This window comes from Eretmochelys imbricata, chromosome 17 (genome assembly GCF_965152235.1).
Source record: "Eretmochelys imbricata isolate rEreImb1 chromosome 17, rEreImb1.hap1, whole genome shotgun sequence".
Classification (NCBI taxonomy): Eukaryota; Metazoa; Chordata; order Testudines; family Cheloniidae; genus Eretmochelys; species Eretmochelys imbricata.
In genome coordinates this window covers 9,355,198-9,368,793 of record NC_135588.1, presented here as the reverse complement: position 1 = coordinate 9,368,793, position 13,596 = coordinate 9,355,198, and the positions used below count along the sequence as shown (strand labels likewise).

The 13,596-nt window shown below is 42.2% G+C and overlaps 1 protein-coding gene across 1 annotated transcript in view; it reads left to right on the top strand.

Moving 5' to 3' along the window:
- Positions 1–936: 936 nt before the first annotated feature.
- NF1 (neurofibromin 1) overlaps positions 937–13,596 on the top strand; it is a 165,424-nt gene continuing 152,764 nt past the window's right edge. The window contains exon 1 of the mRNA XM_077836905.1: positions 937–1,087. Coding sequence (XP_077693031.1) covers positions 1,028–1,087 — 60 coding nt within the window. The 5' untranslated portion in view covers positions 937–1,027. The remainder of the gene's footprint in view (positions 1,088–13,596) is intronic.

Here is a 13,596-nt window from a genome sequence, read left to right as displayed (position 1 = left end):
GGGAGGGAGTGATCAGTAGAGGAGGATCAGTGTGACAGGCCTAGGGGGGAAGGGATCAGAGTCCTTCCCCCCCCCCACAGGGTCAGTAATAGGGCTGGGGTGGGGAGGAGATCAGAGCCCCCACACGCACTGGGTGACAGGGCTCCAGGAGGGGATCAGAGCCTCCCCCGCAGGCTCAGTGACAGGGCAGTGGGTGTGTTAAAAGATCAGAGGCCCCCTCCCCCACTGGGTGACAGGGCTCCGGGAGGGGATCAGAGCCCCCCACCCCAGGCTCAGTGACAGGGCTGGGGGTGAGAGGATTAGAGCCTCATCCCCCTACCCCGCCACAGGCTCAGACACGGCTGGGGGGGATCAGAGCCCACTCCCCCCAGGCTCAGGGTGGGGGTGTCAGGAAAGCAGAGCTCCCCCCTCAGGCTCAGTGACAGGGCAGGGGGGGTGTCAGGAAAGCAGAGCTCCCCCACAAGGCTCAGTGACAGGGCAGCAGGGGGGTGTTAAGAGAACAGAGCCTCCCCCCACAGTTGGTGACGGGGCTCCACGAGAGAATCAGAGCCCCCCCCCCCCCGACTCAGTGACGGGGGTGGGGGGTGTGTGTGTGTGTGTCAGGAAAGCAGAGCTCCCGGTCAGGGTCAGGGTCAGTGACAGGGCAGGGGGACACAATCCTAATTTATTTCTCCCTCGTCCCCATTTAGACGCATGCGCACTGTCCTTTCCGTTATCCCAGGAATGCCCCCCCCTTGCCGGCTCACGGCGCACGCGCAACTTCCCCTTTCCCGCATGCGCGCTGAGGGTTGGCTCCCGCTCTCGCGGCGCAGGCGTGCAGGCCCTGCTCATGCGCTTTCCAAATGCCCCCCCCCAGGCCCCGGCCGCGCGTTCGGCTGCTGCCTGGGCTGGCGGTGGGGGCGGACTGGGCTCCTGCTTCCGGTGGGGTGTCATGGCGGCCTCGGAGCTCTGATGGCTGCGGGGAGCTGAGGAGCCGAGACCTAGCCCGGGACCCAGAGACCCTCCCCGCCCCGGCAGGCGGCGGGACATGGCGGCCCACAAGCCGGTGGAGTGGGTGCAGGCCGTGGTGAACCGCTTCGACGAGCAGGTAACGGGAGGGAAGGAAGGAAGGAGGGGGCCGCCGGGGGGCGGGGGCCTGCTCCCGACGTGGGCTGAGGGGGCCGTGGGAGGATGGGGGCCTGGGAGGGGGGAGCGGCCTCCCCAGGGGAAGGGTGGGGGCGAGGGCCGTGCCCGCTCCGTGGGCTGGGGGCGCCGCTCCCCTCTTGGGGCAGGGGCCTGCTCTCTCTATGGACTGGGGCGGGGGGCTGCTTCCGGCTTCCTTCCCCGCTTCTCAGCGCTGTGGAGGGGATAGGGGTTGTCGTTTCCTTGCTCCCCTCCCTCTTCCTCCCCCACCGCCCGGGCTGGGGTGACCGAGGGTGGGGAGTGGGAGGGAGGCGCTATAGGGTGCCTCTCTTCTGGGGTGGAGGGGATCTGGGGGGCTGCTCCACATTGCACTGGGCATAGACCTGGGGCGGGGGGGGCAATATTTAGTGGGGGCTGTTCCTACCTAGCTTAGGCTCCGTGGGAGACGGTATGAGGGGCTGCTGCTTTCTTCCCCCTCACAGATTGGGGGTCGGGCAGCAGTGACTCCCCCTCCCCCCCCCAGTGGTTAGATACGGCCACTATGATCGGCAGAGTGTTTACGGGAGGGTGGGGCCTGGGTACTTCTTGCTTGTCCATCCCCAGTCTCCGAATCATCTTATCCCCTTACTGGTGAAATTGCTTCCCACTCATTTCCGGATGGATGATCCCAGCCCCGATGGTGGGGTGGCTCCCCTGGGTTATATGGTCATTTTCATTGTTAGCTTCCTCTAAATACAAAAGGGGGTGGCTATCTCAGTTGTCCTTTTCCTTGTCAGTTCCATCCCCAGCCCCTCTGAAAAATCACCTAAAGTTTTTGCTCAGTGTTAATTTTTATTTATTTAACTAGTCTCATTGTCATTGAGAGAGGGGGGGATTAAAGCTTCAAAAGTGAGGAGTTTGGGGAGGGATAAAGTGAATGTTTATATGAAACTGCATCCCAATCAATTGGAAACACCAAACAAAGGCAGCTGGGTTGGGGGAGGGTCCCGGGTGTATATATTGTTTCAGTGTTAGGCTTTTCTCCCTCGTTATAAGAGTCAATGCCTTTGGAAGGGATTTTCACTGAAGGTTTTGTGGTTGGAAGGAAGAGCAATTTCTTGGTCTGGGGCTTGTGACTGTATGTATTTCTCTGATCCACATGGCGAGACTGCTCATTGGGACTACATGGCTGCACAGACATTCCCAGTTGATCTCAATGTTAGTTCTTAGACTGCACATTCCTTTCTCTTCCCCCAAATGCCTTTCTGACATGTAAGCCAGGACTTGGTTTAGGTTGACTCATTTGTTTCTTTGTTTTCTCCTTTTGCTGTACTTGAATAGATCCTTCCTGTGATTGGGGGGAGAGTATAAGATACCCCACTGTGTATACTTATCCATAGTAAACATGAAGCTGATTATGGAGGTTGAATTCTGCTCATCTGCCTTGGCTCTAAATATTTCTTAGCAGTATTGTCTAGTGTTGATAACCTGTAGAAAAGATTGGTGGCCTGTAAAGATAAGACTTTCGCTTTTACCTTTTTTTTTAAAAACAGATATGAATATAGTTTCTTTGCAAGAAAATCTTTGTGCTTCTCTTTAATTTTTTTTGAGCAGTCAATATGATGAGGATTTTTTATAACTATAATGTAGCATGCTTTGGAGCCTGTTATTTTGCACAGTAAACTCGTTTTTGGATTACCTTGAATCACAGAGCTTTTATTTTCAGTAAGTTTAAAAGGAATGGTACTAATTATGCTCCCAGTAATGCAAGAAAACATTTCTTTGTGTACTGGTGTTAAAAGGCCTTAGGCTTTATCGTTTGTTTTGTTATATACATTGTGGAATTGGGCTTGCCAACATCTGTTAGGAGTTAAGGACTTGATCTTTTTAAACAAGTATTTTCTCAGACACTTTATGGAATAATTAAGGGTACGTATACAAGAGGAATCCTTTCCTACTTCCTTAGAAACAAAGCTCTTCAATTGTGAGTTAGCTGGAATACTGGAGTTACAGTTCCGTTGAAAAAATACTAAAGAGAATGTTGATTGCAATTGTCTTCCAGTTTGCATGATAGGTATGCCTTACAGGACTATTGAAATCAATTCATTGCATAATTCCTATCTGGTTTAAGAAGCTTATAGTTATTGGTTTTTCACAAATTTGATAAGACACTTAGGAATAAAGCAAAGAGTCTTCGATGATACACTAATATTCTGAAACTTTTTGAAATATTATGCTGAAAAATATTTCCCCTTTCCACCTTACTTTATTTCATGTTGAGGTTTTCAAGTTTTGAGATTTCTTCTCATTGGCTTTGCCCATTCTGAGAGTGATCTTCATGTTGGAAAGATGACTTTGGAATGCAGATCAGAGTAAACCTGTTAGGGTATTCTTACTCCTTAACTTTCTTTTAGGTATTACTTATGAATTGTGGATGGATAATAAGCCAGTCCCTGAACTGCTACTAAAACAGCTATGTGAATGACCAGCCAATAATGGTACAACGGTGAACACTGATCCCCTGGTTGCATCTTTGACTGCCCAGCAGCTGCTAATTTGAGAAGCCAGTTCGAATTACTCTTCAGTGAAGTACAGTGCCTGTAGTCCAATGCATACAATCTTCACTTCCTTTTTTACAGTGCTAGTAATGCATTTTCAGGTTTCTTTACTTCTGTGTGCAGGAAGTTTTGATACCATCGTTGAAGGAGGTGAACTAACATTGCATATTATACCAGGAGTATGTTTCTGTTACTGACTAAAAAGGAAAACTCTTGTTTGCTGTTTTCAGAAACAGCAAAATATTATTTGCTCAGGTTTTGTTTTAAAAATTTACAAAATAGGATTTCAGTGAAAGATAGATGTAGTTACCCAGACAGTGTTTCCATTCATTTGTAAAAAGTCCGGTATTATTATTTCAAAGTGACTAAAACAGTATTTTATTGAGCAATCAGGACTAATTTATATTAAAGAAACAAAACAAAAAAAAATCAGAGCAAACTTGTCAGCTCTTGTTTATTTTCATAAATGTTTTGCTAACCAGAACACCTGTTGTGGGTATGATTCTGTATGATTAAAATGACTGGCAAGTGTGGGTTGGCATTGTAGGTCAGTCAACATCTGGCTGCTGAATACATTTTTCAGAGCTGTGTGCTGCTCTCTCCCACCCCCAATCATCTTTGATTTTCAGATACTGTAATGTGGTCTACTTCAAGATACCCTTGAAGACCACCTGGAGGCTTCAGCTGGTGCAGAAAGCAACTTCTTATCACATGAGTGGGGCCAGGACATAGCGGAGTACATAGTGCTGAGATTTCAGGAGTATGCTGACTTCCGATCTGTTAGAAATTTTTATTACCTGAGTGGTCTAGGACTCAGATATGAGATGACTCTTTCTCAATTCTCCATTGCAGTAATTGAGATCGGCTGGAATGCTGTGGTAAAACTATCCAGGTTTGACAGCAGCGCTTTCATGTCAAGCATCTCTGCCTTTGTAATTTTCTCCTCTTGGTGGTCTGCCAGAGCCCAAGTTGGGCAAGCTTCAGGCCCTGATGTAAGGCTCATTCATTTTGCTTAGTATTGGATTGTTTTGTTTTGCATCTTATTTGGGTATCTTTCTAGTTTTTGTTTGGTATATTTTTAAGATTTGGTCTCCTAAGGCCTACTGGTGACTGGCAAGCAGTTTTAGGTTGGAGTATATATTTGTATCTTCCATGTTTTTGTAACTTAAAGCACCTCTAATCACTACAGGTGCAATAACCATTAATAAACAAGCAAAAATATTCCAAAACATAAGACCTCCCTAAAATAAATGAATTTTAGGACTTTCCTATAGAAAAGTCAGTCTACTTTTGAATTTTAATTTTTTAAAATATTTTCATAGCATTTTTTTTAGAGCATATCACATTTTAGGTAGAGGGAAAACCTATTAGGTCAAATAGGTCTCCCCAAACAGAATAATGGCAGCCCCATTACTTGAGGCATTTAAAACTAGACTATTAAGCCCTACCAAGTATAAGTACGGGCAGAATCCTGGCAGTAGGATGGGTTAGAAGAATTAAGCGACTTCTTTCTCTCCGTAATATAAATTAAGGAAAGAAACCCTTTATTAAATGGATTATAGTTAAATGGACACTGTCAACTATAGTCCCACATTTCTAGTGTTTAAAAATGAGCTTTTATGAAACTCAGAACTAATAGAATTAAGAGTTGTTTTAAAGCAAATAAATATCATCTTGTTGTTTTTGAAATCCGTCACAGCACCAAGAATATGAAAGTGAACCTGATTTCATGGATTCATTTTTCATTATTTTTTGCATCTCAGCAAAGTGACCACAAATAGTAACAAACGACATGTGAAAACATTCCAAGAAAACTCAGCTCCTCAGGCACAATGGAACTTTCTACCATATAGGTAAAGCTTGTCTGTGTCGAATGCAGAACTTTCTTGGAGGCTGTTCTCGGACTGGAATGAACTCGTCTAGGAGCTAAGGACCATCACAAACCTTCACTTTTTATGCCAACCGCAAGGCGCACTTCTTCAACCTGTTTTCTCTAACATAAACACAGAGCAGCAAGGACATTTAAAAACGAGCCCCAACCCAAAATGCTTCACCACACCCACACACACACACGTCTCCCTCTGGGGAGAAGATAGGAGAGACTGTTCCACACATGATAGACATGTGTTAGTCACGTCACTTAATGTGCTGCTGGAAAGTCCTTAGATGCTACAGTGATCATGGCAATGTAAGAACCTACGTAGAATAGAATAAGTTTGTGTTAGTATATATAGCTAAAGATAACATTTATTTTACAGCATAAGACTTTAAGTTGTCCCTTTTATTATAATCCTTAATAAGAAGTAGAACAAAGTAGTATTTTCTGAAGTCCATTGTTTTTTGCCAGGTACTACCTTGCAAGATTATTTTACTGAACCATGAGCTCTCAGGACCTAATCCTCTGCCCATTTATAGTTGGTGGAAAAACACCCATTGACATTATGGGCTTTCGATCAGTCCCAGACAACACTGATACTGACTGAAGGAGAGTGCTTTTTATCTCTTCCCCTCTGAGTCCAAAACACCCATGTGTTGCCATAAAATCTGTTTGTGTAGATCCTTCTGTAGAAGGGGAATAAGCAGATGTTTTCAAATGTATGTATGCATGCTGTTAAGGATTGTCATTACTGCATTTCCACTAGAAATTTTCTTTCCAGATGTCAGTACCTTTATTTGAAGGGGGAGGAGAGAGACTGCAGCCAGCTTATACTTGAAGAGGGGCTTGGAGTTGAATCTTGAACACACTTGAATTTGTTTATTTTCAAAAAGTTTTCTGCTAAAAAACTTGTTTTCAGAAGATCCTACTTATAATATCCATTCTATTTGACTGTTGTGTCATGGGCCTGGCAATAGTGAACTTTGTGATTACTTTCATTAAAAAAAAAAAATTAGTGTTTGTGAATTTACTGGTTTATAGTTCAGAGCTTTTGCCAGGCTGCATTTAGTATGTCCACTTTTTAATCCTTGAAATTCTGTGAAGTGTATGCTGGCATTCATGCAAAAGTTGAAATGGTCACTTTTTCCATTTATAGTGTTAATGGACTTTATGCATGTCTCGGGAACACTGAAAGTAAAGGTGTTAAAGGTAAACTTTTGCTAAAATGAAATAATTAAACCTTGTGTTTATTCCAAATATCAGTTAATAAAGAAAATTTCATGGTTCTTTGTTTACCTATGTAAAATTGGTAGAATGGAATATCTTGGAAATGCGTGATCAAGACAATCAATGCTATCAATTTCTAATTAGATACAGTTGCTATCAATGTCCACGTTTTAGGAAAAGGATTTTATATTTTTGTGTATTTAAACAAGAGTATGTGGAACTAATGCAAATGTTTCTTTGGCACACTTACAAAAGATATTTATTTTCTTAATAACTTGACATCTGCATAGGAGAGGAGAGACCCTTAGCTAAGGTGTCTGAGGATATAGGCACTTCTTCCTCTAATGGGATGCCACTCCCCAAAATATTACAGTCTAGTATGCTGTCAGAGACCACACTACTCTGCCCAGTGCAGCAGCTATGTAAGTTCTTTAGTAGAATCTGCTTTTAAGTCTTAACACCATCTTTCAGGATCTAACTGTAGAGATCCTATGAAGTATGTTTTTAAATGCCTTTTTATATCTGTTTACTTTCTCTTCTGTAAATTGCCAATAAACACTTAAATTGGTTTTTCACTATTAAATCTGAGAAGTTACTGCCTGGCACTTTTGAAAGGAATGAAGTGCTTCCCTTGCTAGAGGAGACAGGTAAAAAAGTGAGTGCATGTGGACAGGGTCAAAGGCACAGAGAAAGTTGTGATAATCCTCTAGAGCAACATGGCAGACCATGTGGTATACACCATTGTAGATACAAAATAGGCCAGATGATCTGAGGCTACCAGGCACCCTTGTGGAACAGTTGTTAATTTATAGCACATTAATGCTTAAAGCCTTCAGTAAACTACCATGTGACATTCTGTGGGGATGTGGAAAAAGGTATTGAAATGGCATTCGAGGAGTATTTTCTAAGATACCAGTAGTAGGCAGTTTATGCTGCTAAGCATCTGTGAATCTGACTAACTTTATTCTTTAAATAACCTATTTCTGTGAAGGGGTTTTGAACTTTTATTTTTTATAAAGCCAAAGTTGGAAGAACCTCATATTGCTTTCCTTTTGCAGTTTGCAAGGGGAATGTGCATCTCCTGCATAATTAAAATAAGAAACAAAATCTGTTGAAAACTCAGTTTAAAAGTGGAGAATAAGTGGGTTGACTTTGTTTGCATGCTTCTATTTTCTTGAGACTTGGTTTCCAACTCCAGCACTTTTCAAGATTTATATATTTTGTTTGTCTTTTGGAAGTGTAAAATAGAAAGCTGAAAGTCTAGTGACCCAGCGTAGACCGTACATTTTCCTCCGCCAATAGCAAATTTCTATTGTTACATCTTAAGAATTGTTAGATTCTTGGACAGATTTGATAATGATAAAATAACCATAGCAAAGTCAGAAGAAATCTTAAATAGGTAGAAAGCATTTTAGAAGTTAGGTATGGAAATTCATTTGTGTACTGTTTACATTAGAGTATAAGTTTTGATCATCGGAGAGCTTGCGTTAACAAGTAAGTCTATATAAAGATTCTTCCGCTTCTACCAATGAAGCGTGCAAGAGACTTGTGTATTTACTATACGTTGTTGTGCTTTCTATGTTCTACATTGGTATATTAGAATAAAATATACTGGTTGAAAGTAGGATGTAAAATATCAAACGGTTAACCGATTAACAGATAAATATTAGTCTTATTGTTAATATATTGCTGTTAATGTTTAAAGCAGATTGATAAAATAATTTTGTGACATTTTACATCCCTACTTGCGCTGTCATTCCCTCAACCCAGCTGCACTCCCTACCTCCACATCTGAGCACACCATGTGCATTAACAAATCTACCTCTTCCCTATCCTTATCCCTCTCCCCACTCAGTGGCAGTGCCCAGGGCAGGACAAACCGAGCTGACCTTGCATGGCGGTGGCTTGGGAGCCCAGAACAGCGTGGACCAGGAGCAGTCAGAACACGTACTCTCGGGCTATCAGTGCTGGCTTCCAGGGTTGGGTGCCTCGCTCCCCGCCAGGAACCAGCACAGGGACCCTGGGTGGGCACATCCCCTCCCCTACAGACACGGGCCCCCTGCTCAGGGAGCAGCTGCTGCGTCCTGCTGCCCTGCCCCGCCACCCCCGCAAGACCCCTCGTCCCCCCGGGAGACTCCACTGAGCCCCTGGACACCGTCAGGGCCCAGGCCGCTGCTGGCTGCTGCTGTCGAGTGTGGCAGGCTGAGGGGGTGGGTGGTGCTGTAAACAATATTTAGATCCCTAATTGAAAGACTGTACTCGGACTAGTTATCCATGGTTTGCTATCAAACTGGGAGGGTGTATCTAGTGAGGTCCCTTATGGATCAGTCCTGGTTCCAGCTCTACTCAATATTTTCATTAAGGACTTGAGTAATGGACTGGAGAGTGTGTCTACATTATATGAAGCTGGGGGGGGGGGTTGCAAATACTTGGGAGACAGAATTATAATTTTCCAGGGTCATTTTGAATTCAACAGGATGATATTCCATAAAGAGAAATGCAAAGGAATACACTTAGGAAGGAAAAATCAAATGGTGAACTACAAAATGGGGAATAACTGACTCAGCACTATTAATACTGCAGAAAAGGGTCTGGGGGTTATAGTGGATCACAAACTGAATGAGTCAACAATGTGTTGGAGATGCAAAAAAAGCTAATATTCTGGGGTATATTAACAGGAGTGTCGTATGTAAGACATGGGATGTAATTGTCCCGCTCTATTGGGCATTGGTGAGGCCTCAGCTGTAGTACTGTGTCCAGTTCTGGGCACCACACTTTAGGAATGATGAAGACAGATTGGAGGGAGTCCAGAAGAGCAATAAAAGTGATAAAAGGTTTGGAAAACCTGACCTATGAGGAAAGGTTTAAAAAAACAAAACTGGGCATGTATTGTCTTGAAAAAGAAGGCTGACGGGGGGGACTTGATAAGTCTTCAGATATGCTAAGGGCTGTTATAAAGAAGATGGTGATCAATTGTTACCTATATCCACTGAAGGTAGGATAAGAAGTAATAGGCTTAATCCTCAGCAAGGGAAATTTAGGTTAGATATTGGGGGAAAAAACTTTCTAACTATAAGGGTAGTTAAGCACTGGTACAGGCTTCCAAGAGAATATGTGAAATCCCCATCATTGGAGGTATGTAAGAACAGGTTGGACAAACACCTGTCAGGGATGGTCTAGGTTTACTTGGTCCTGCCTTCAGCGCAGCAGCCTGGACTTGATGACATCTTGAGGTCCCTTCTCCTCTTACATTTCTGTTGTTCTAACATGGTTGTCAACACAACCTGGCATTTTATTGTTGAGACTTCTTTACAAAACTACTTTATGGCTTTTCCTTTTGGTTTCCTCCTGCAATGAGGTCCTATAAGGTTAAGAACTTGAAAGTTTGAATAGAAGGAAAACTATAGGTGTGACCCAGCTAGTGTCATCTTCCTATTTTTTCTGTCATAACCCTCATCTCCACTTCTCCACGGAACAGGACAAAATACTGAACTACCAGCAACGTCGTTCCTTTTATCGTGAATAAACAATATTCTTCTAGTTCTCTTGGGGCTTGTCTATACTCCATTTTTGTACTGATTTTAGCCATCTGTTTAGAAACAGATCTGATTAAATCAGTGCACGCCCCTACTGTGGATGCGGTTATAGTTTTACAAAGGTGATTATATTGATATTTATTTATTTACCAATATAGTTAAATTGATACAATAACTTATAGAGCATAGGAATTGTGCTTCTTCCAGAGTGGTACTGTGCTCCTCTTCAGATCTGTGAGGGCAACTGCTGCATTTGCTTAGATCAGTCTTCCTTTAGATTTGTGACTCTCCTAACCTTTGCCATTCTGTTATGTTTGGGCTTAAATATGTCCACTATGTAGCTTGGATTGGGTAGGTAGTAATGTGCAAGTTGTTAGTTTCAGGATTCAGTCTGACGACGTATCCTTCAGGTTCTATTTTTCCCTTTTTCCTTATTTTCCTTATAATAATGAAAATAAAAGCATTGTAGGAAGCCTCTTCCTTTAACCCTCAGGCTATACTTTTTGTATAATAAATATATTTAACTATAAGCATTTTGGTTTCACTTACTCCTGTAATGACATTAATACACTCGCTTGCAATGTTATAGCTATGTTGGTTCCAGGATATGAGTTCCAAGATAGTTGGGGTAATATCTTTTAGTGGATCAACTTCTGTTGGTGAAAGAGACAAGCTTTTGAGCTACACAGAGCCCTTCTTCAGGTCTGGAGAAGGTAACCACATTGTCTTGAGCTAAATGCAAGGTGGGACATGCTGTAGGAGACCATTTAAAATGAAGAGGGCAATTGTTTGTATTGTTATACTGCGCCATAAAATCAGTGTGTCTGTTAAGTCCATGGTTTTCAAGAGTCCAGCAGAGTTATGAATTTAAGTTCCCAGGCTCGCCTTTTATACAGGTTTCCTCTGAGGATGAAGACTGAGAGGTCAGATATGGAGTGATTGCTTTGTCAAAAGTACTTGCCCAAGGGTGATAGGCTGTTTTTGGTCTTTTATCATTTTTCTGTGTGAGTTGACTTGAGAGCATAGTGATTGTCAGATTTCACTTCAGGCATTTGGAGCGCTGGATGAGGTACACCACATGTTGTGATAGGCATGTGTGGGACCCATAGATCTTGACAGGTGTGTCACAGGGGTATTGATCATCAGGGATCCTAGTTTTCCACGATTAAAAAACTCTATAAAAATGTGTGTTTTTCAGTGATTAAAATGAAACGCTGAACTTCAGTTTCCCCTAGCCACAATAGAGAGCCCGGAGGCTCACTGCCCAGGGCTTGGGCTGTCAGCTCTGGTTCAATTAATATGGTGAGCCAGATAATGGAGACTCAGATAAACAGGGTTCTACTGTGTATGTTTTAATTTTTTCACAAAATGTAAAAGCTAAAGATTCTCTGTTTAAAGAAATAAATACAAATTCTACGTTTTTCCATGGTCAGCTGATTTCTAGGATCCCTGCTGATCATTGTAGCAGTGGAGATATATCTGCAGATTTTGCATCTGTTCTGGCAGGGTCAGGTGCTGCATTGAGTTTGGTGTATCCTGGTCTGTGGGGGGTTTGTTTCTGATGATGAGCTTGTTGAGACTGGGAAGTTGTTTAAAGGCCAGAAGAGGGGGTTCAGGAAAGATTGGTGCCAACCAATTTTTTTCCCCTTAATTTTTCTTAGCTCTTAGTTTCTTAATGTTTTAAGAATGATCTACACTGAGAAGAGGGTTATTAAATAAATGACACTTGAGCCAGGTCTACCCTATAAACGTACATTGGTATAACTAAGTCATTCAGGAGTGTGAAAAATCAACACCCTTTAGTGACAGTTATACCGACCTAACTTCCAATCAACTGTGTCAACAGGAGGGCTTCTATCAACATAGCTACCACCTCTCATGGAAGTGGATTTAACTATATTCATGGGAGGAGCTCTCCTGGCATCTTCACTGAAGCGCGAGCAGCTGTACCACTGCAGTATTTTAAGTGTAGACCCAGCCTTGACCATTACTGATTTGATTAGTTTGACATTCCTGTGCTCAGTGTTTTGTGAAGTGGTGTTAGTTTATCAACATCTTTTGGCGTTGTATTCAACTCCAATAAGTTTAGTAATGAAAGAAACAACTTCAAGCTTTTTAGACCATGATAAAAATTCCCATTTTTAAGCCATCTCGCAAGTTCAAGTCAGCATGACATTAAAACAGTCTAGCGCAAACTGCTGACGTTCTCCCAAGAAACTCGCGAAACTAATGGTGATTAATTTTTCAAGTCGACCAAAACCATACAATTTTAAAAGGTAGCATTAAACAAAACATTGATCTGAAAAATTAAATGTCATTGCCACCTCCAACTTGGAGCGGGGAGGGGAGGAGGGGAAGAGATTAAATACATTTTTAATGTTCAATATTTTCTCAATCTTGTAAATGCTTCTATAAAATAGCATAATTTATTGCTATTTTAACCGGTAAAACGAAGTGTGTGTTCTGTGTACAGTGCCACACAAGTTTAAAAAAAGAGCCCAGCACAAGCAGGATTAACATTAGAAAATATGCACATACCAAATTCCCATACAGGTGGGATTTAATTCTGAACTACAGAAACAGAAATAAATGTGTTTTTAACCAGCATTGGAACCTGATCTCACTAGCTTTCAAGAATAGATTTGGAAGAGCGGTTGGGTGGGGGAAACAAGCACAGTTGCAGAAAGATGAGCAATTTTTCTGTACTGAGTGGTTACAGCATTGTGCCTCATTTTCCTTTGTACCCTCACTTGTCCCCTGCTGGCATTCAGGCACTGAGCAGGTACAATGACCTCTACTATCAAGTCAGGTTATGGTACAGCTGTTAAACAGTTATTCAGTATAGAATTATATTGCAGACTTTCATGTCAAGATACATGGGCAGGATAGTCATAATTTTCATGACATAAAAATTCTCTGGGCTTAAAGACATTCTTTGATGGCTAGATCAGTTGTTCCAGAGTTTAGATACCCAGACCAAATGCAACTTTTTTTCTTACTGTTTTTGTGTTAAAAGGAAGTTTATACATTTTAATATGATAAATGAAGGGTTAAGATACTGCAACTTTATTCAGTGATGACCAAAAACCTTTAAGCACTTGATAGTTTTTTTAGACATATTAACTGCTTGGCATTTTTCCTTTAGTTCTTAAGTTCTGTGGCATTTTGAGAGACTGGGTTTCCAGTTCACATCCTTTTTGAAGCCATGAAACATCTTTGAACATCTATGTTTTTCAGAATTTCAGAATGCATTTACGGAATGTTCTTGTGGAATCCAGTTAAAAAAACAGAAAAAAAA